The 25,363-nt window shown below is 31.6% G+C and overlaps 1 protein-coding gene across 2 annotated transcripts in view; it reads left to right on the top strand.

Annotated features, from left to right (window-relative positions):
• Positions 1 to 19,638, top strand: part of LOC134694966 (uncharacterized) — a 45,606-nt gene extending 25,968 nt beyond the window's left edge. For both annotated transcript variants that reach the window (XM_063556091.1, XM_063556090.1), the window contains exons 3-4: positions 15,695 to 15,786; positions 18,444 to 19,638. In XM_063556091.1, coding sequence (XP_063412161.1) covers positions 15,695 to 15,786; positions 18,444 to 18,493 — 142 coding nt within the window. In that variant the 3' untranslated portion in view covers positions 18,494 to 19,638. The remainder of the gene's footprint in view (positions 1 to 15,694; positions 15,787 to 18,443) is intronic.
• Positions 19,639 to 25,363: the final 5,725 nt, after the last annotated feature.

The following is a 25,363-nucleotide window of genomic DNA, read 5'->3' as shown; positions in this document are numbered from 1 at the left end:
AAACCTCGGCTTCAAAACACGAACTTTAATTACCTGCCATATTTTCACAACAACACTGACCGATTGAAAAATAATTTGACAATTATACGAAATTTACACGAAAAAAATGATAAATTCGTGCACAGAAGACTAAGTTTATGATGTTTGTATGCATTGGTTCAAGAATTGGAAGAACATTATTTTTCACCGGTCACTCGTTTCTTATGACTTTAAAGTTTAGAAACGAGTTGTTGGAAGAACATGGTACATTGTTTACATTTATAAAAATAACCTGCTTTGGCCGGGAAAATCCCAAAATTCTGTGCATAATGAAAAAATTAATAATCATTGTCATCTGGTGCAACAAAATTGGTACCGTTGATTTTATTACTACCACTGGGTCGATGCCTCTGCTGGTGGACTATTAGTCCCCGAGGGTATCACCAGCCCAGTAGCCAGTACTTCGGTACTGGCATGATAATACGGATTTTTTGTGTTATTAAAATTTGCTGTTACAAAATATTAAAAATTATTATAAATTAAGGAATGTATCTCCCTCATGCAAAGCTCTGATTCCTTTCACGAATTTGGCTATACTTTTTGGACCTTTTGGATTATAGCTCTTCATCTTTTATATAAGCTTTGGATTTCAAATATTTTGACCACGAGCATCACTGAAGAGACATGTATTGTCGAAATGCGCATGTGGTGCAACAAAATTGGTACCGTTGATTTTATTATAAGTATTTGGTATCTTCTTCTTATATAAACATTAATAAAAAAAAAATGCATTTATTTCAATTCCCTAACAAAAACATATTTTTTTTCTTTTCTTTTTTTTCTTTAATTACCTAAAATCTTTATATTTCATATATTCCGCAGAAAATAATATAGATCCAGAGAAACTCTTGTAACATTCTCAAACCCTTATCATATAATGGACCGGCTTAGTGCTGTCCCATAATAACGTTCGATTTACCTTACCCTAGCCGATACACTACACCGCGTTAAAAAATATTATTGGATTTACCTTGACCTAGTTGATACACAGCACCGCATTTTAAACTACTATTGCGTTTCTCACGACCTATATAATAAAAGTAATCGCATTGAAAACAACCATTTAAAGTTTGAAACAAAAAGATCATTGGGACAAAATTATTCTCCTGGTTATTCTGATGATAATTAGATTAAAAAAGGTTATATTATTTATAATCGATCCCTAATGGCAATTGAACTCAATAAAATATCGTTCAAACATTTAAGGGCATGTAAACTCGCAACCATTGGGACACATAACGAAAACTACAACTACCACGTGATATTATGTTAGTAATTATAAAAATAAATTTTGAATTTATATGATTATACACTGTTAATTATATCATTCCAAACAAGTTATCACCAAATAAAAAGAAATTACATGTATCAAGATGCACGATATGATACTTTAAATAGTTAAAAATGTTTATTTAGTAATATGGCTGTTGCAATCAAATAGTTCGTTTCTATGTATGTTGCCATTTGGTTTTGTTGCACTTCAGTGAACTTATGTTCCTTTGTTTTCATATCAATTATAGTGTATGTGTTTCACTCGGGTTTAGTTTGTTACCCCGTATTTTTTTCTCAATCGATTTATTACTTTTTAACAACGATACACTTCTGTTGCTTCATTCGGTATATTAAAACAAAGCTGTTTTCGCTGCTACTGGCTATTCTGAAAAAGTGAAGAGATGTTATGATTGCCAATGAGACATCTGTACACTAATGACTTATAGTCCTTTTAACTTTTTTGGATTCGAGCTTCACTGATGAGTCTTTTGTAGACGAAGCGCGCGTCTGGCGTATATACTAAATTTATTCCTGGTATCTATGATGAGTTTATATACATGTAAGGTTCTTTTGATTTTTTGGTTAAGTTTGTTCTAGCTTTTCACATGTGTTTCTGTTGAGATTTGTGTTTATTAATGTATATGCACCAGGCTACTAGAAATGAAAGTACAGGTACGGATTTAGATGAACATTATATAATAATTTTTAAATCGTGGTGAAAACTGAGTTGTCACGTTGATTTAATGTGAACTGGTTCTGTATTATGCCAAGCAGATTGTATTACAAGTTTTTATAATGAACAACTGTTTTCTATCATTCTACCATGTACCACAACGAGAAACAAAAATATCCTAAAGTGCAAACTATTTTTCATTAAAAATGTTAAAATCGATATAAACAAGCTTCTTTTTAATTACCTTTAAAATGGATCTTAATAAAAATGAATAGATATCTTAAGGAAATTCAGATATGTTTTTATTAAAGAAATCAGATACTTGAAGGTTGATAGGTCTTCTGTTACAACGCTATCGGAATACTATGAATACTATTACTCTTATATCTAACCTTAAACTACTATGATACTTATATGATAGCTTTTTATGATATTTTTGCCTTAATTTTTGTATGTCCTTTTTTTATTATATAACTTTTCAATAGTTACGGTTCTTATACATCCTTGGCTTCTAAATATTCGGTTTCGAGCAATCAAAATAAAAGTAAAAAAATAAAAAAAACACGCTTCAAACGTATGAAACGTTTTGGTGTTTTTCAGCGTTCGTTTTTGTGTTGCTTATTTATAGACATGTATGTTCTGCTATTTGTTTGATTGGCTTAACCTTTTTTTATGTTTGCACCAATTATTTAAGAAACATGTGCTAAATTCTTGTGAAGATATGCAAAATGAAGATGTGTAGAGGTAGAGCTGCGTCTGATAAAAGTCCATACATCTGATTTCATATTTCGGATTGAAAACATCCCATTTGGAAAACCTGTTATGGTTTGAAAATTGAACTGTTATAAGACCCTTAAAACTTTTACTCTTGTTTTGTATCTGATTGTTCCAAAATCAACCACAAAATGTTTCGAAATCAATCAAAGTCATATAGAAATACCAGTGTTCAAGCACTTGCATAAGGTCGATTCTATCCGTAAATATCAACAATACACTAAATTGTCTGAATGGCCATTGAACGCTTCTAAATTGACTGAAAAATAAACGGGACGTCGAGTGATCCAGTATGAATCAGGAAACCCCATTCTACCAGTTATTCATGCTTTAAATAGTTATCAACGGTACCAGGATTATAATTAAGTACGCCTGACGCGCGTTTCGTCTACACAAGACTCATCAGTGACGCTCATATCAAAATAGTTATACAGCCAAACAAGTACAAAGTTGAAGAGCATTTATAATCCAACATTCCAAAACGTTGTGCCAAATACGACTAAGGTAATCTACTACTGAAATAAGACAATCCTTAGTTTTTCAATCAATTCAATGTTTTGCAAACAGGAAAATTATAAAAATGACCATATGATTCGGTGCTAACTACGGGATGGTGACACCATCGAGGACGAACAGTCCACCATCAGTAAAATCGACCCAGTGGTGTAAATAGTTATCAAAAGTACCAGGGTTATAATCTAATACGCCAGACGCATATAAAAGTGTTTGCTTATTGTAGATAGGAATGCTATTATGAAGTACAATTGTGTGCTACTGTTAATCTTCCAAATTTCTTAATGCTAATTTTCCCTTTCAAGGGGATGTTAAATTATTATAACAACTAAGGATTTTTTTATCTCAGGATATACATTGTCATAGCCTTATTTGAATTGTTTTAAAATCATTTTTAGTTTTGAATGCTGTTCGTCATCGAATTTCATATGTCTTTATACTATTTTGGTTGGATCGTCACTGATGAGCCTTATGTAGTCGAAACATGCGTCTAACATTGAAGGCCTGGTCACTTTGACGAGTTGTTCTGTTATCTCTGTCGTTTAGTTTGATGCGACTGTCATACACGTGAGCGGTTCAGCTAGCTTTAAAACCAGGTTCAATTCACCATTTTCCACATAAAAAAATGGCTGTACCAAGTCAGGAATAAAACAGTTGTTTTCCATTCATTTGATGTGTTTTAACTTTTGAATTTGCCATTTGATTTGGGACTTTCCTTTCTGAATTTTCCTCGGAGTTCAGTATTTTTGTGTTTTTACTTTTTAGTAATATTGTATTCCTAAGCATCAAAGTGTATACCTGTATTATGATATAATATAATTTTCATGTCATATTCTGTTTTACTGCTTATAATATGGCTACCGACCCAATCAACGAAATCGTACAATTAAGTTTTTTGATTATTCCTGATTTTGATTTTATTAATATTGTTCCTCATAACCTTCTAATTTTGTATGAACAAACTTTGTTATATTGACGTAACACTACATATTGATATTTTTTTCCGAATTCATGACTTTTTTCCGTGTGCATAGAGAATCACATTTGTATGTGAAATTCGAGAATCAACTTTAATGGTGCATTCCTGTATTTGTTAAATTCAAATTCATTTCAATATAAAAATCCATTGGAATGAGATATCATTTTCGAGAAATTTACATGTTAGATAATGCAAAGCGTGTCTAGACGTACAGAAGTGTAGTAGAAATCATATCTTAACCGCTTTTTTTTTTTACAAAAAGTGGAATATTTTTTCTAGAATACGCCACGTCCAAAAATCCCTTTGTAGTATCACAGGTCATTAATCAATATTTTATAAAAATTTGAGGAAAAACAAACGAGCCAAATCTATTTTAATCAAAGTGATATGGTACCCCCTTAAGAGGGCTCTCGGTTCTATTTTTTTTTAATTTAATATATGCTTTCGCTATTTTTCTATAAATGAACTTTATCTTATACTTAATAAAAAAATAAAATAAAAGAATGGGGTCACCGTTCATTTACGCTCACAATCTGCCGTCGAAAGAACCATACATTTTTGTAAATGTCCTTTTTTTCTGTTGAACTAATAGGATAAAAAGCGGTATGAAATAAGACAAGAACTAAATAACAGAAATCGCTTAAATTGTACAATTATTTAGTTTATGTACATCTTATTAAAAATCAACAATAAAAATATAGATCACCGATGAGTTAAACAAGGTGCTTCAATGCTAATGCCAAAAATGGCATTTTTGCACCAAAGGAAGATAACTTTTTTAATGATATCTACATTTTAAAAATCACCTGGAACCAACTTAAACACTGGCTGTTTGGATTGTTAACGTAACAAGGAGCACATTGAATATTTTCCGAAAATATTAAAAACAACGATGGATAGATATGTTTAATGCATTAACAATTAAATACTCATAGTGATTGTGAAAAATTTATTGGAAATTGACAACCAGAAAAAATACAGATGATACAAGCAACAAATGGACTGAATGATTGTAATTTTACCCAAGGGATTTGCTTGTTTATGATTATAATCGAAACAAGTACTTTTCACATTACTACCAATATAAATATTAATTAATGTATTAAAACTTAAATACACATTCACCTGTTTCTATAGAAAATATTGTCAAATTGTCAAATACATGCGCACATGTCAACTTTGGAACTTAATGATGATTTATATCTAGGTGCTAATTTAAAAGTACAGCTTTTACTTATTTAATGAATATTGAATCAATTTGAGCATTCAAATCCACGTCCTGAATTATCTATCGGTCAGAATTCAATTAAAGTGTCATCTATTTTACCTTTTATGACATAACGAAAAAGGCAACCATGTTTGATGACGTTTCATGGAATGTTCACAATTTTCTTTCAAAATATAGCTCTTTATCAAGGCATAACAGTATCTGATTTCATCATCGTTCGTATGCAGGTTGATGAGTCTTAAAAAGAAGATGTTGTATGATTTCCAATGAGACAAATATTCACAAAAGACCAAAATGACACAGACATTAACAACTATAGGTCACCGTACGGCCTTCAACAAGAGTAAACTCTCCAAATAATTGAAACGTTCAATATGCTCGAGTTTAATTTTGACGACTCAACTGTCTTCGGTTGAGAATCATGATGCTCTACCTTTCTCATTGGTAGAGTTAATTTGTAACCTAATTTATAGGATAATTAGTTAAATACTTTAGTTATTGTGAGCTCTTTTTGAAAAAAGCCATACGCGAGGCAATTAAGTCCGGAATTTTAGCGTATGATAATACATCTTGACCCTTGAATCTCCTTATCTCGTCAAGTACTGTCTACAATTTGTCTACGATATGACTTTGACATTTTTGATACTGAATTCCTAAACGAACAGTAGTATACTGTTATCCTTTTAAATCTATGCATACATATGGTCAAAAGAGATTGTTAATGTGTTGTTAATAAGCATGCAGACAAATTGATGTTTGCGTTAATGGGCAATTATCAAAGACTGTAAAACTCTGATACTGAATATACAATTAGAACAGTCATAAACAAATTAAACCAAATATTCAAATCAGATCAGGAAATGTCCACCATATGATAATAAACAAGACTTTTTATAAACGTATATGCGAAATGAAAGTTTTTTGAAAGATTAATAAACATATAAGATTCATAAAATCTTCAGCTTTGTTTTTGTTTCTTAATTAGACTATGGAGCAATGTCACAAGTAAGGAAACCAAATACATTAAACACATATATATATAATTTGTATTTCGTTAACATCAATTGCTCTATTTACTTACTTCATATCGTAACATATCTTCAACTTTATTATATGAGCATCACTGCTGAATATATATAACGCGCACCTGTTGTACAAAGTCATACTAAGTCTGGTTATTTCATGACGTTTCTTTCGAACAATATCAACAACATGCAAATGATTCGATGTAAGTCCTTTTCAAGCGAAGCATTACACTTAGCTTTTGACACCAAACCAGCGGGCTTGATAGTTTTACAAATGTATAAATTCAACGTCCAAATTAATCTTGTCTAAACTTATTTTGAATTTTTCGCTTAAACTCCATTCAAAATATTTGCTTTACAGTGCTAAGGAATAATTTTGCGACACCTTGGTTGATATTGTTACTAGTGTATTACTCGCCAAGTGTACATTGATCATATATTACAATGATTAAGATATGTATGTTTGGGAAATTATGTTTTTCAGGAAAACTATGTTAACACAATCTACTTATGTTACTGACTCAGACAAGGTTGACCCTGGTTTTGTGTATCATAATTGCGTCTTCCGTAGTGTGTAACCACTATGTTTTTAAATTGGATATATTTGGCTATCATAACTTTAACCACGAGCTCAATATATGAATGTTATTACAGAAAAACATACTGTTACCATAAAAATCATATCAGCTGCTTTTATTGTATGTATAAGAAACATATAACAGCGATTCTTAAACAATTGAATAACTCAATTTGGATTTCATTTATTTCTCTGTTTTACTATTCTCCTAGATTCTACGTTAGTGCCTTCCGCGTAAATTTCAAATACATTCGTGTTTTTTTTCTAATGTTCATCTATTCTTTAAAAACAATCACGATTATATATACTGTGGATTCAGTAATATTCGTTGGATACCAATTTTCGTGGATTTCGTGGGTACTGGTGAACCACGAATTCAAATGTCCAACGAAAAGCATATTTTGAATAGGCTTTGTATACAGTGATTGACAAAACCACGAAATCAAACATCCACGACTATGCAAGTTTTCAGCGATCCACGAAAACTGATATCCACGAAAATAAATGAAACCACAGTACTCTGAAATTCTAACTATTATGGAGTAAACAGACAAATAGAAAAAGTATAAAAAAATTCCGAGGTAAATTCAAAAACAACTGTCATATTCCTGGCTCTGTACAGGCGTTTATAAAAAAAAACAGTAGTTGGTTAAACCTGGTATCTAAGCTAACAATATGTAGGTTCTAGTTTACCAATCATTCACCATGTATAACTTCATTTATTACTGAACTGTTATCATATCAAATGATGATATACATGTACAAACAATTAACAATATGTAGCTAATGTTACAGATATGTATTTACTGGTATGTATTTCCTTGTTCTTTGTATTTCAGTAACTTCATCCTGCAATATCATCTATCATCTAATTGATTACAAAATCGTGTACATAAATTTAAACATGTTTTCCTAGAAAATCACACATGGCAAACCCTCCTGTAATCAATTTACAATATTATTTTTCAACGTCTTCCCTTTCTCTAATTTGAGAATGAAATCTATCTTATTCAATTACCACATGTTCTGCTGATTTCTGAAAACCGTAACAATTCTTCACGGTCAATTTATATCAAATTTACCTATTACTGTATGGACTGATATAATAGGTTTCTTTATAACTGCATTGCATAACTGTGAATTCGTTTGTGTCACGGGTTTATCGTGAAATATAACTCGACATTTGAATGATGATTTTTCACTGTTGAAGACCTTTTTTTAAATTGTTAACTATCATATTGTTTACTATAGACCTAAAAGCTGGATCTTGGCAATGTATTATACTAGAGTGTAACATACATACTGATTTCATTAAGATATCTCCGTCTTAAAAAAAATGTACGGTTATGGTTACATGATTATTGGTATCAGCCATCAAGAATCAATCTTTTAAACACGTTAAACAGTAATGAATATAAAACACAAAGTTATTCATGAGTTTTCCCTCTCGTCTGTTCATGCGAACCCTCCTTTGCGATATCAGTCGTACTATTGTCAGATTATGTTGAGTTTGGTTCTTTAACAGTTGTGAACTTTAATCAGAATGTTCTTATTAGTTCCATATTTTGACTTATTTTATAAATGTAATAAAAAATTGCTATCTCATTGACGTAAATCTGTAGAAATAAATTACTTTAACTGTATTTGGCATAACATTTGGAATTTGCATGTCTTTAATGCACTTCAATTTCGTACTTGATTTTTACTTTTAACTTTTTTCTTACGAACGTCTTCACTGATGAGTCTTTTAATGAAAAACCACACATCTGGCATACGAAACTAAAACCCTTGTATCGATGGCGAGTTTTCATATCCTCATAAAAAGTAGACAGTTATTTGATTACAGATTTTTGCTCAATTTTTCTCTGGTACGTTTTGATTTCCTAGTCATCGAATTTTTAAAGGTTATTTTAGAGTGGTTACAGATAATCTTTTATAATTTGTATATTCAGAAACTTTTCAAATTGATTTTGTTCTCTAGTTAGCATACTCATTGTTAACTTGGTGCCGTGACATTTTATTTATTTATTTAACGGTTTAAAAAATACCATTTAATAGTATTCCATTTTGTTTTACTTCAAAAGAAAAAAAGATAAATCGTTTAACAGAACATTTTATGTACTCCCCCATATTTGTATTTCTGTATTTAATTGAAAAGAAAATAACTGTTTCTGACATTTAATTAAATATTTTACATCAATATGATAATTGTTGATATGAGATTTAATTTAATTCACTTGTTATGTTTTGGGTCAATATTTATTAATCTTTTTCTATTTCCCCCCTTTGAACTTTGAGCATGTTCATAGAAATGTAACACAATGATGTGATATCTAGTAAGCACTTACTAGGATATTGTAAACGATTACCAATATTTTCATTTTTGTCAGTAGATCTCATTTTCGGAGTTTTGTTTTTAAACATAAACTAATGGCAATATGTCATAGCAAATACGAGTATACTGAATTACATTAGAAGATTAGAATTTCAACATACCATAGTACATGCTCTGCTTCCGTCTCTTATTGAATCCTTTATCTTATTGCTTACAAAGATACAATAAAAATTGAGAGTGTAAATGGAGAATGTGCCAAAGAGACAACAACCCGACCATAGAAAAGCAGAAGGTCGCCGACAGGTCTTTAATGCAGAGAAAAATTCCTGCACCCGGAGGCGTCCTTCAGCTGGAACCTACACCAATATATATACTTGTTCAGTGATAATGAACGCCATACTAAACTTCAAACAACTACCTTAATAACTTGCAATTTGCAAAATCTTAAAACAGTGAGGCCTAACCGCGCATCATTTTGTTTTAATTCCTGTAACTTGTAACAAGTTTCATGGGTGGGAAAAACGTTGGTGGGAAAATCGAAACTAACATTGCCCCCCCCCCCCCCCCCAATATTATGAAACTAAACCAAATGAAGAAGATAATTTACCATTTTAGATTCAAATGTATTATGTGTATGGTTTTTTTTACATTTTATGGAAACGTTGTGATTTGTTGAAAAGCGAAACTTACGGCGAGAGGATATTTTTATTTTTCATTAGGTTCCAAGTATTAGATTACCAATATTTCGTTAGATTCTAAAAGTGCAATACCAGGATCACATTTTAATGTCCCTTGCAAAAACAGATTTTGTCACGTGCACAACTTGTCAACGTACAAAAATGTAAATGAATTTACAATTATTTGTTAAAATTGGGAAATTTTTGACATTGTTTATAAAAGTACAAAGAGTTGACGAGAAATATTTTATTATGCATTTGCTGATTGCACCGTACAATACATGACAAACAAATCATAAAAAAATTTGTATTAACAAAGAATAACATTGATATAAGGCATTATGTGCCAATAGAGAAGTTTTCCATTATTAATTACAAGTGCATTTTATTCATGGAATAATACATGGAAAATCTCTATTGAGACATAATTTACCGTTTTATTGCCGATTGAAATGTAAAGACACAACTAAGTCCCACAAACTGTTTAAGTTTTATCAATGCAACAATCTTTTCTCCACTGAAAATACCATAAAAAACAATGATAATACATAGAAAATAGAAATACAGCAAATAATACATTAAACATAGCAGGATTCTCTTTGGGGTTTTAAAAGCCTTGCATTTATATTTTATTTCGTATTCATTAAAAAAAAAATACCCATCGCTTGTAACACCGGCAGTTTTTTTAGTTTTACAGTTTCACATCATCAGCTTTAATTTCCATTTCCATTTCATCAATAACTGTCCATTAGCGCATCTTCTTGAAATATTTTTGTACATTAAATAAACCAAACTGGGTTCACTGAAGTGTGGTTGGGAATAAATTGACTCATTGAATACGTAGGGATTAATAGTTAATTCTGTGACGAAAAACATGTCATCATCAAATTTCGAACATATTTATTAAATAATGTGGAAATTAAGCTCAATATCTATTATTGGGGGATGAAACTTGTACATTTTGTTTTATTTATCACCGGATGTGATCTCTAGGGTACACTGACAGTAACAAGTCTCCTCCGTCATTGTCTTCATTTCGTTTTCATCACGGTCATTGTAACGTTTATTGATTGGGTATAGTTATCCATGTATGGTCACAAGGGCGTCAAAATCAAGCTTCTTCGTGAATGTGAGCATGATGTATGATGTGATTTGATGAATTGTAAACCTCGAATTGAGTTTTCAATCAAAAATGTTTATTTAGCTCACTAAGACGTGATGGAATTAGTTACTTGTCGGTTGTAATATTTGACATTAACAATTACTTTGGCATTTACATAAAATTCCGTCATATTTTAGATTGGAATTTAAAAGCATGTTAACTAAGCGAGTATTAATGATTTTTACAAAATATATTTGCGGTTGGTATGGTTGATTTAAAAGTCTTAAAAAAGAAGAAAATGGGAAGGAATGAATATCGTTGGAGTTGATCGGCTGGCCTTATTCGTGGTTGTATAACCAGTCCGTTGATAGTGTTCGTTTTCTGGCTGAAGCAGTAACCAATAATAGAGAAATGTGACTAGATAAATAAAAAAAACCTTACCCCTTACGCGTTCAGATTTTGTAATATTTAACTCATTACTTGTTAAACTAAATGTGCAATTAACAAAGGTCGGTAAAGAAACTAAAAACAACTTGCTTAAATGAAATAAAATAACTGTTAACAGATTATTATACAAGTAACTAAACATAAGGCAATATGAACACAACAAAAGCAAGGATTGAACTCATGTGCTCCACCTGACAATCAGTCTAAGTAAGCAATATATCATCAGGAAATTACCATGCTTTCTAACATTATGCACTGATAAATATTTTAAAAACCCAGCTGAATATCTTTATTGGAAGCAATTATGGTATACTATTATCATTACGTCTATTGCAAGTAAACTCATCAAATATATCAGGACTTAATTTAGTATATACGCCAGACGCGCGTTTCGTCGACAAAAGCCTCATCAGTGACGCTCGAATCCAAATTGTTAAAAAGGCCGAAGTACGAAGTTGAAGAGCAATGAGGACCAAAATTCCTAAAAGTTTTGCCAAATACAGCATATATTCAAACAGAGGAATTCCACATTCACACTGGAATACCAATTGTATTTATTTCTTTTTCTCTGTCTGTGGTGTTGAGAACATATATTTGAAAACAACATGTAAAACATCAAAAATACCAAACTTTTGAGAAAATTCAAAACGGAAAGTCCGTTATTAGATGGCAAAATCAAAAGCTCAAACACATCAAAAGAAAGGATAACAATGAAAGTGTCTATTTATTTTTTCTATCAGACTTCATAAAATTTCAAGCTTGATACACCTAATTAACTTTAACCCTATAATTTGTATCCGATTCATTATGTGACAAAAAAAAACCATTTGAACTACATGAATCAATTACTACGTACAGAAGCACTTAACTATATTGCTTAAGAGTTGGTAAGATAACATTTTTTTTGGGAAACACATTGTGTGGTGCGCTTAGAATAAGAAAAAAAACCTAATCAAGTTTTTTTTTTTGTATATCATATCGTCCCATATCTCCCACATAACAAACACCTATTTTGTTTGTTGTGAGATACTGAAAGCATATATGTTTTTCTTATATGGTTTCTTGCCTCATCTCCCACATATCGAATAACTATTTTGTTTACTGTTACACTTTCTTACTATCATAAACGACATTAACTAAATAATCGTTTCATTACATTGTGTCAACCTCTATCGGAAAGTCATAAAATTGATCAGTTGGACGCTTTAATCTGATCATTTGTACGTTTTAAGTCATAAACTGATCACTGGGATGTTTTGTTATAATATTATCTTTATTGGCTTTATCCTTAGCAGCGCGCGATGATTGAGATTCTGAAAACAATCGCCTGTTAAATCATGTCAGAATCTCTTAATGAAATCTCCAGGGTAATATTAAGTTGTTGGAATGTTATACTTAGTTTTAATATGATTACAATAGGTTAAGAGCTTTATAATATGTTGACACCTGAAAAATTATTCAACAGCTTAAGTTCTTTAATTCATTTCTGTATTGGAAATAAGTGTGTGTTTCTGTTAAAGCGGTGGCGTTAACGTTTTGTATCACTTAATCGTTATACAGATGTGTGTTTTAACGCAAATATTTAAAAGTCAAAACAAAGCCCTCTTTACTGAAAAAAGGACTGAATTCAAAATATCGCTAGACTGTAAAAAAGCGTTTTTATCTTAAAATTAACATAATTTTTAAATAAAAGGGTGGCTAGAGCTAATGTCATCGATTCTAAGATTGGTTTAAATTAGAAACTTATTTATATTTTATCTATGAAGTCGCGGTTTAAGCATCTTCTTCTGAATAACTTAGTCTTAATAACTTTTAAAATCTATATTTTTATGTTAAAATTTACTAATAAAAAATAAACCACGTTTTCCATGTACTCAAGTAAATGGTATAATTTTATAGTTCAGAAATATTTAGAAATAAGGCCCTTGAAAAAAGGCGCATTCATCATTCTACAACAGGGGTCTGATAAAATACTTTGTGACCCGGATTTGTGTTCTCTCAATCGATTTATGACTTTCGAACAGCGGTATACTACTGATGCTTTTGTTGTAAAGGACAGCCAAATACACTTGACGGCTTCATATATGATTTTTCAAACATTTGTGTAACTTTGGCACTATTATTTCTAGAACGTTATATCTAAATTAATGCTACCGTTAAATATTATGATTGTTATCACCAAAATTATTCATTTTTAGTAATGAATAGTTAGTATGATACTTGAATTAAACTCTTACTAGTTCACCTTCCTCTAATATGTAACATCCACTGTTTGGTTGTCGTTGATTGCTTTGGTATGTCATTTTTGAAAGGCTTGAACAAAGTAGTAGATTAAGCAATGTGTTTTTATAATAATGTCCATAGTGGCTCTATATTGTTTTATTCTGTACATTGGAATTAAACCTATGTATTGATGTTCGTTTCTAGACATCTCAACACGTAGTTAATTATATTTGGATGCAAGAAAATGGGTTGCGTTCTTTCTGATATCTGTTCTCTTGGTTATAGGAGTGTAATAATTATCTCTATGAAAGTCGAAAACAATAGGTGAATTCCCAGATAGAGGTTCAATATGAGAGATAATCAGACCACGAATTTCTGCAAGACTGAAATAAGTACACTATGCACCAATATTAAATTCAAACTAATGTACACGTTAATTCTGTCACAAAATGGTCATGTTATTGTTTTTCTTTCGCAGTAAGTTTCATTTTTGCAAACTGGTTGGTTACTTTAAATGAACAATGACATCAAAATCATTCATATTGTAAGAGAAAGAATAGTTGTACATAAGTTCTAAATTGAGGTAGTTTATAAAGTTAGGAATATGACAGTTGTTGCCCATTCGTTTGAAATGTTTTATTATTTGATTTTGCCATTTGGTTATGGACTCTCCGTTTTCAATTTTCCTCGGAATTCAGCATTTTTGTGATACTACTTTTTGTTATTTATAATTTATTTTTTTGATGTGTTATGTTTTGATTAACATCGTTTGATAATCTACTTAGCATATTTTGTACATAACTGCTACATGTTATGAAAATCACATAAAAAACATAAGATAAAAACGGGTTGAGTAATTCAGCTTCTATTTGAAAATTTTCATGCATTTATATTACACAGAGAAAAAAAGAAATATATTTGAGGTTTTCGGAATGATTATTTATCAAAAGGTACATCTTTACAAATCTGCATATTATTTTCATATTCTATTTTTGATTGGAATTAATATGTAATAAAATTTGCTCATGCTGAGAATCTAATAGCAATATTGGTTATTAATATTTAATTGTTATAAATATTTCATGACGAAATGGCTGAATTATTCCAAAGGCTTGTCTCAATTTTCTAAATGAACTGTAGCTCTTCGCCTTGCAATCGACTACTACTACAATAAATCTACAAGTTTTATTTCATGTATGACTCATATATGATTCATTTTAAGAATGTAAAAAAAAAAAAGGGAGGTATAATTGCCAACGAGACAACACACCACAAGAGTTTAAATGACACATTTATAAAAAGCTATAGGTCACCGTACGGCCTTCAACAATGATCAATTTTGTTAGAAACATTTTATACTGAGTATAATTTCTTTCGAACGACGACGTTTTCTCAATTTCTAAATTATAGACGGAATAAAGATAAAAGATTGTATCATAGAAATGCAACATGTATTTCTCACCAATGAAACATTTACAGGAACATGATCGGAAAGAGAAAACCAAAAAAATGTATGTGGTCAATTGTTTCTCGAAATACTTTAAATGTTATTCCGCTTTTGTAGGCAATAAAAAGGTAAAAATAAAGTAAAATCACTAAAATACTGAATCCGAGGAAAATTAAAAACGGAAAGTCCCTACTCAAATGGCAAAATTTAATTATAAAACACATCAAACGAATGGGCAACAACGGTCATATTCCGGACTTGGTACAGGTATTTTCAAATGTAGAAAAATGTGGATTGAACCTGGTTTGTGTCGCCTAGTACTTAGATAGATAAAAGAAGATGTGGTATGACTATTTATTTAATTTTTATTACTTTGTTTTCAGTGATTTAATGACAGTAGAAGATTTGGTACGACATATTATGCAAAGTGAAGTGTTAGCTGATGCCATAGTACGAAAATTTATTGATATCAATGGTATGTATGATAGAAAATAAAGTCATCATATATACTAGGATTTAAAATTTGTATTTACGCTAGACGCGCGATTCGTCTACATAAGACTCATCAGTGACGTTCAGATGAATAAAGTTATAAAGCCAAACAAGTACAAAGTTGCAGAGCATTGAGGACCCAAAATTTAAAAAAAATATCATACTTAATACGGCAAAGGTAGTCTATACTAGCTAGGATAAGAAAATCCGTAGTTTTTCGAACAATTCAAAGTTTTGTAAACAGGATTTTTTTTATATGACTATATCATTGATATTCATGTCAAGACCGAAGTGCTGACTACTGGGCTGGTGATACCCTCGTCAACGAAACGTGCACCAGCAGTGACATCGCTCCAGTGGTGTAAATAGTTATCAAATAGTCAGACGAACTTTTGTTTCTGTATATTTGCAGCGAATTGCACATATAATGTGTTTAAGCTGCACGTGACAATTAATTGTTTTCCTTAACAAATAGTGAAATCAAAAAAATACTGAACTCCGATCAAAATTCAAAAAGGAAAGTCCCTTAGCAAACGAAAAAATCAAAAGCTCAAACACATCAAACAAATGGACAACAACTGTCATATTCCTGACTGGATACAGGCATCATTTTATATAGAAAATGGTAGATAAAACCTGCATAATTGTTAAGCTAGCTAAACCTAACTTGTATGACGGTTGCATCAAATTTGAATTACACGTGCATGTCATGTTGATCGTGTAATTGGGGATTGCCAAAGTAGTGTATACGAAATAATAATAATTTACAGATCACTGCCATCAACATCTATGCACCTTCCATGCGATAAGATACTATTCTATGTGTTGGGTAGCAAAGAAGAATACAATGCACACATCTTTTAATGCCTTAAGTGAAATATTTGAAGTAGGCAAATATACTCATCCCCCATTGATGCTAATATAGAAAGATCTGGTATGGTACTGAAGATTATAAATGGTTAATATGTTATAATCCGTCGTATTAAACTACTAGAATGAAATAAAAGTTATGAGCGTGAATATTTTACGGTAGGATTTAACTTAAGAACGATCAGATATGTTCTAAAGATTATAAATGTTTCAAAGGTAATACAACCGTGCTATTATACTTCTAAAATGTAATAAAAGTAATGAGCGTGAACATGTTACGATAGTATATAACTTTAGGAGGATCAGATATGTTACAACGATTATAAATGGTTCATAGGTTCTAAACCGTCATATTGAACTACTAAAATGAAATGAATTAACGAGCGTTAGTACTTTGTGGTAGGATTTAACTTTATCAACATGCTTGCCCTATTAATTGAAACCGAATTAAACCATGATGACCTCTCAGAAAATGTAAAATTTTAATTACACGGAAGAAATGTTATGTTTTGTAAATTTTATTCATATTTCACTTTAAACAGAAACGATTCAGTTGTCAGTTTTTATCATCGATCAAACAGGTAACTAATTAACCTTACAATTGTGATTAAAATGTCGATACGAAAATAATATGGAAAGGAAATTACTGCTAACTCTGTATGTGATTGGAGATTAATAGCTCACGGACATGATTTATGGCGAATCAATGTCGCATGCAGTAGATTGCGGTGCGTTCTCCAATAAACAAATCACAGCGTTTTCAATTTGTTGGTTGACAAATGATTAAAACAGATAATTTAAAACAAATATTACTCAAAATTAACTTTAAGTATCAATATCGCTGGGGGGAAAGGGTGAAAGAAAGGTTGTAGGTTTCAATTTTGTTTAACATCTAGCGATTCTTTTTGGTTTAAAATGATGAAATTTAAGCCTTGAAAATCTACTTTCTGTAAAAAATACATAAGGATGCTATCCAACTATTAGAGGGGAATACAAATGGAATTCCTTTATAAAACATCGCAAACGCAACAATAAGTTTTGACATCAAGTAGTAGTATTTATCTTATTTCCCGTCGTTTTTTATTTATAAGTTCAATTTTTACGAAACAATTTTTAATTAAAAGAATCTAAATAGGTATTAAATTTAATTGATTTTTCAAAAAGTTACTGTTAGATATATCCGTTCCGCTACCTTTCTTAAACGAAAGATTAGAACAGCCCCCATCTTACATGTCTAATGATCACGGTTCGTCTGAGTGTTGTGGTTCCCTCAAGGTGTTACTGGAATATTTAGAAGAAAAAAACAATGAACGTGTCTCGAAAAAACAGCTGGCCGTAAATGCTTTTTTTCTGTTGTTTATTTCAATATATATCTACTTTAATTGGCACCAACTTTGACATGCTAGTATACCATTCCTATGTAGTATATAGTATCTTGACCAGGGAAATACAGGATTTACTCCAAAATTGGTCTCATGTTAAAATAACACTCCACTCTACATATCTAGTAGTATCAAAGGTAAACTCACAAAAATACTGAACTCCGAAGAAAATACAAAAAAGAAAAGTCTCTAATCAAATGGCTTAAATCAGAAGCTCTAGCGCATTAAACATTCAAATGGATAACAACTGTCACAATCTTGACTTGGTACAAGACCTTTTCCATTGTAAAAAAATGTGGATTAGATATGTTAATCCTGATTAATAGCTACATGTATCTAAACCTCACACTTTAATTAGTTAACTCACCATTATAATTTATATTTTTAGATGACGGGTCAGTCAGTTATCAAGAACTCTTACGGAAGCTTATGCGGTAGTGTAAAAATGAAACGAATCTGGAAAAGAAATTCCGGATTTAACATATCTTCATTTGAATCACCATTAACAGTTTTATAGCCCTGGTTGGCAGCATATATCTCCTGAAATTATATTTATTTGCTTCAAATTTTCTGCATAGACTGACATAATTTGACTATCATGCATTTATGTTTTGTTACTAATTAAAATTGTGTTTGAAATCATTACTATAATGTTGGAATTCATATTATATATTTTCATTTGAGGAAGCCATAAGAAATTGTATTTGTTATGCCCAGGTGCAATGAGTATTCAACTGTTAGTATGGTTTTTTTTTCTGTATATTATAATTGAATATACTTATTATTTGCATGTTTTAAAAAAAATCATTTCGTTAGATGTTCAGACACAGAGGTAAAATCTTTTATGAATATGTTAATCTCACGACATATGCAATAACAATTTGGAAAAAAAGTTAACACACTTTCCATTCTCAATTTTACATAAACTGACATAACACATATTAAGTAATTAAAAAATATTATCAAATTTCCAAAATATACATTTATATCTGTTAATACATTAGAAACAGTCCTTAAAATAAAATCACTGTCCAAAATTAGATTTTGCTAATTCAGTAACTTGTTAAAGCGTTGGTGTTTACAAACATAATATTCCCACGTGTACGAGTTTATGGGAGTATGTTAAAACTTCTCAGTAAAAATTGATGTTATTGAAATTTTATAATTGTCATATTAAAAATCTTCATTTAGAATGATATGAACAATAAAAATGTAATTCAGTTTTACAATTTAATAACTGAGAAGCAACATAACAAATATGTAAAAAATCAATATTTAAGTTTCGTATCAATAATTTATTAACTGATTTTGTTGATTATAGTCATTTATTTTCGACCTAAGTAATATTTCTCAAAGTTTAGTAATGAATTTAACGCAAAAGAACTTTGTTGTTTTCGTTTGCAAAATATGAAGATTTGGCAATTAAACACATCACAGAGATGGATCTTTGTTTCGGACAACAATTGTCATTTTCAAGTTTTGCTTTACTCATTTTGTACAATTTTCAGTATTTATGTTTTCATTAACCTTTCGCTCATCTCTGTACAATGTTTTTCATTAAAGTTAGTATAAAACTCCGGAAACAGTGACTTTCTTTTATTATATTATGTTGATGTCGATTAATAGTTGGTGTTAAAAACGCCATCATACATGCAATACTCTTAGTTATATCATGCTTGGTGACTAGTTTTATTCGTAGAGGGATCCAAAGTACCAGAGAGAGCCATCGATATTAGGAAGAAAAACTGTCAATCGTAGAATTTAAGATCGTTGAGGGGTTTGAACTTGCAAACTCAGTGTTGACACGCTAGTGGTACTATTGCAAAACGTAGATCACTCGACCACCAAAGCCCCATTTTGAATGAATGTTGGAGAATAAATTGTTATGGATAATATGATCAATCAATGGTACTAATTTTTTACACTTAATATGAAATGTGGTGAAACCTCAAAGATGACTTAACGTGAACTTTGGGAACACATGGAAGGTTGCTGACCATGATCTGACTAAACATGAAACTGTGCTAACACGAAAGTGGTCGATGCCTCTGCTGGTGGACTATTAGTCCCCGAGGGTATCACCAGCCCAGTAGCCAGTACTTCGGTCCTGGCATGAAAATACGGATTTTTGTGTTATTAAATTTGCTGTTACAAAATATTAGAAATTATTATAAATTTAGGAATGTATCTCCCTCATGCAAAGCTCTGATTCCTTTCTAGAATTTGACTATACTTTTTGGACCTTTTGGATTATAGCTCTTCATCCTTTATATAACCAATGGATTTCAAATATTTTTGCCACGAGCATCACTGAAGAGACATGTTTTGTCGAAATGCGCATCTGGTGCAACATAATTGGTACCGTTGATTTTATTACTTCCTCTGGGTCGATGCCTCTGCTGGTGGACTATTAGTCTCCGAGGGTATCACCAGCCCAGTAGCCAGTACTTCGGTCCTGGCATGAAAATACGGATTTTTTGTGTTATTAAATTTGCTGTTACAAAATATTAGAAATTATTACAAATTAAGGAATGTATCTCCCTCATGCAAAGCTCCGGTTCCTTTCTAAAATTTGACTATACTTTTTGGACCATTTGGATTATAGCTCTTCATCCTTTGTATAAGCTTTGGATTTCAAATATTTTGGCCACGAGCATCACTGAAGAGACATGTTTTGTCGAAATGCGCATCTGGTGCAACAAAATTGGTACCGTTGATTTTATTGACTAAAATGAAAAGAGGTTAGGAATGAAAGATTGCTAGACATCAAACACAGCTAAGCATGAAAAGTAATTTAACATGGAAAGTATATACATGCTATACATATGAAAAGTGGCTAAACATGAAAGTTGGCTTACCACGAAAGGTTTTTTATATGAATTGTGCATAACAAGAAAGTTTGCATGTGATAAATGGCTTCATAAAAAGTAATTTAAATGTTTCGCTATGCGCAATTTTACCACACTTGTACATAGTTACGATATCAAACCTAATGTATCCAATATTTGTTTTATATTGTGGAGTCTGATCCCTTTTTCGGGATAAATACAATACCGAGAATGGTATATAGATAGTTAAAATGTTGAAGCTAGTTTTTGACTGGTTGCTAAAGCGTAGCGTTAAAAAAAAATGCAAATTGATTCAAGCATACAACTCGAAGATATTGGTGGAAGAAATCACAGTGAGCCTTTCATGATTATTAAATGAACATGTATATTCACAGGTGACTGTAAAAAACAAAGGATATTGGAAATTCACACATAACAAAGAACACAGAATAAAATACATGCAGAGCGAAAATTACACAAACTGCAAAGGAACAAATTATGTATTTGTCCTTCATCTCAAAAGCCATCAATACTGAGCAAAAAAAAATACAATCTCGCCTCACAACAGGTTTGAGACTGTCCCTAGCATCAGCTTGTATTTTGAGTGGAGTTCCTCGCAAAAATAATGCAGACTAACTTTATAAGATTTAAACCCAAATCAAGCTCGGTTAAAAGTATTAATCAAAATACTCCTGCTTATAGGTAAAAATGTCAAACTATGAAAAGTATATTTTGGTTTATCAAAAGAAAGTGAAGGACTAGGGATTCTTGTAGAATACATTCAACATGTACACCACTTTATACACTCGACAAAAATTGTTTATGTAAATACATGTACATGTTTAAAATTCAAGCGTTTAGCTGAACTTTGCAAGACCACGACTTTCAAAATGGTTTTTTTCTGTGAACGCGATACTCCTGATGTATTTAAATGTTAGAGAGCGGAATCTACTAGTAGTTGTGACGTACTGAAAACTGATTACTATAGGCAGTCAAATCGGCGAAGCCTATATCATGTGCGAATAAAAAAGTGTCAACAGGCACATTTTCATTTTAATATTATGAGCGATTTTTCGATGTCTTTGCATCTTCACTGAAATTCATAGTATTACTGTTTCATATTTGCTATTTCTATTCCGGACAAAATAGTTAAATTTGAAAATGAAAATTGGGAATGGGATAAATAAACACCAATCCGACCATGAAGCAGAAAACAGCCGAAGGCCATCAATGATACTTCAACACAGCGACAAACTATACGGAGTCGTGTTTCAGCTGGTCCCTTAACAAAATCAATGACATGATAAAATGCTACTCTAATAGAGTTGGCAATCATAGAGCATTTATCAATTTTATAACTAAAAGTCTTCCCTTTCCAATTCCACATTTTAATCTAAAGTGCATACTTATACATGTATGTAAGTTAAAACGTTTAAAGACGCCGCATTTGTTTGCACCAGGTTATGAATCTGATATTCAGTAGTTGTGGTTTGTTGATGTGGTTCATAAGTGTTTCTCGTTTCTCGTTTTTTTTATACAGATTAGACCTTTGGTTTTACAGTTTGAATAATTTTTGGGCCTCTAATAGCTTTCTGATCGGCGTAAGCCAACGCTCCGTGTTGAAGACCGTTTTTTTACCTATAATGCATGGTTTATCCCATATGGAATTTACTGACCATATATATATCACACCATGTAACTTATTGTACACACTTTCCCTTTAAAGTTCAAATAAAGTAAAATATATTAACTACAAATGTATACAAATGAAAATGATAATATAAAACAATGCATACGTTCTCGTCGCATCTCTGAACCCTCCGGATCAGCGTAGTTACAAGCAAATAAAAACAACAAGAAACACGGATGCATAAATACCTAGCCATGGTAAGAGTCATACGACCAAAAAGAAAGTAACAGTACAAAGACAAATAAGTGATAAACTGCATAGCAAATAAACAAAAAACAACGTGAACCCTTAGAATGTAAGGAACATCCTGTGGTATGTGTGAAGTCGACACTGAATATTTTCTGTAAAGTCTTGATCCTTCCGATGAACCTTTTGAAAACAGGACGAATCTTTCTTTGGTAAAAACCTAGGATTATCATATTTTTACTCCGAAGTCTGCAATCTATTGGATATTGTATGAGTTTTAATTCATGTCGTTTGTCACAGACTCTGGTACTGAGATGGAAGCAGTAAATAGAACAGAACCACGTGACGAGCTATATGAACCACGTGACGAGCTATATGACAAAAACATGCCATAAATCCGTTTAAGTCAACTTTGGAACTCTATAATGTATGTAGACCAAAGCATGTGTAAGCAGAGTGCACATGTGTATGCACTATATTTTTTTTTAATTATTGGTTATTATTCATGTGTTTCCTTCCAATATCAAACTAACATCAAGCCTAAAAAGTATTAAACAAAAGTCAAATCAACAAAGCCGTGTTTGTTTTAATGAAATTGTATAGTTTATATTTTAATATAAAAAGATGAACGGAGAAGGATTAAATCAGATTGTTACATATTCGGCACTTATCTATTAGCCTTTCTCTAGTCCTATGTGTGCTAGCCAAGGGTTGCGATCCAATCGGCTAAAGAATGGGACTGGATCGTGAATCATGGCTAGTGATAATGCAATAGTTCGGAACCTTGTTAAATTAATTATCATTGCTTGTTTGACATATGTACGTAATATACCTTAATGTTTTTGTTATTTGGAATAACTTGGTGCTGATGGTGGATATTTGAAGCATCTAGTAACAGTTCAACCTTTTATGCCCTTTTTAGACTCAGGACGACTTTGAGATTGACATTAAGTATAATACAGCATTGCTATTGTATAGCCGATGTCATCTATAGACCTCTTTTTGGCCATTTTTGTTCGATTGTTTTATAGTTGTTGTATAGCAGTCTACATCTCCAGTTAAGCGGCTATATTTTGATCTTCTGAAGGGGAAACTTTTATTCCTGAACCCTCTAAACCCAATATCAAATGGTCGACACCAATTTAACTCTCCTCCCACGCAACCGAATATTATATTTAAAGAAGGTGTAGTTTTAACAAACTTATAACATTTTATCGTTGTCGTCCTTTGACCTTCTAGTTGATTTCTATTAATTATTGACAATGAGGTTCCTCGAAATTATAAACAAATCTGAGAATCCTGTAACCGAGATATTGGCAGGTAAATTACTGCGAGTGACGTCAATAAATAAACATTGTCATACCTAAACATTGTCATAGCTGTGTTCAGAGACTATGCAAAGTCATGCAATGCCATTGGCGTGTCGGGGGGGGGGGGGGGGGGGAGAGGGGGGGAGAGGGGTTGGAACTCCCCCTTTTTAGGCTGATCAATGCATTTGGAAGGGGACATATAGTTGGACCACCCCCTTTTTAAAAGGAAAATGGCTGGATCCGCCCATGAATGCCTCATTTTAAACCGATACTTTCGTACGTTTCACTTCTCACTCGTCTAAAAAATGGGAGTGCAAAACCTGATGCCAATTTCAAAGTTACGAAAAAGTTCATTAATTTACAGAATATTTGAGTTAAGTTAAATCGACCATTTTTCTATCCCCCACCTACACCGTGATTTTTTCTTTTGTTTGTTCGTTGTTAGTTCATGGGTCGATAGGTGCTATGCACTAGATGACACTAAATTGTATCTGAACATGAGGAGTGACGTTGTAAATATCAATTGAACATATTTTTACAATAAAAAAGGTTTGACCACATTTCCTTTACTTGTAATCAACATAGGAAAGCTACAGGTATTGGTATATTAAAGAATTCTAACTCTATAAAATAACGACATTATAACAAGCATTGAATTTCACAAAATTTTATGTAGCTATTGAAAACATCAAATGGGTACACTTCATTAATCCTTTCAAATTATTGAAAAAGGCATATGATATTATAAGAAGGAGTAGACAGGGATAAAAGAAGATAAAAGTACGTGACGGAATGAAGTTGGGTAGGGGGAGAGGAGGAAGGGAAGTTGGAATAAGGGACCCTTTTCCATTCCTCCATATAATCTAGTTACTTAGGTAAAGAAATGTAGTATGATTTCATGATCCTGGCTGAATCTACACATATGATCTACACGTATGATGGACCATACATATTTGACTTTCATTTATTTGGCTCTGAACCTTTCTGACGAAAATAAGTCTAGAAAAGTCCTTCGGGCGCATCAAATTTAAAAAGTGTTATTCTTAATTTGAACCCTAAACCTGAAACTATAATTAGAATCTTCGCAGAACAAGTTGGTTAATTATTTTATTATACCCCCGCGTTAAAAAAAAAGTGGGGGCATACTGTTTAACCCAATCCGTCAGTCTGTCGGTCCCATGAATATTTTTCAGTGCATTCGTGTCTGGAACTTCAATGCAAGGATTTCTGAAATTTGATTTCCGGGTTTATATATGTCAGCTATACTGTGTGATGCGTTTTCAGATTTATTACT

This window comes from Mytilus trossulus, chromosome 13 (genome assembly GCF_036588685.1).
Source record: "Mytilus trossulus isolate FHL-02 chromosome 13, PNRI_Mtr1.1.1.hap1, whole genome shotgun sequence".
Classification (NCBI taxonomy): domain Eukaryota; kingdom Metazoa; phylum Mollusca; class Bivalvia; order Mytilida; family Mytilidae; genus Mytilus; species Mytilus trossulus.
This window is presented reverse-complemented; position numbering and strand designations above follow the sequence as displayed.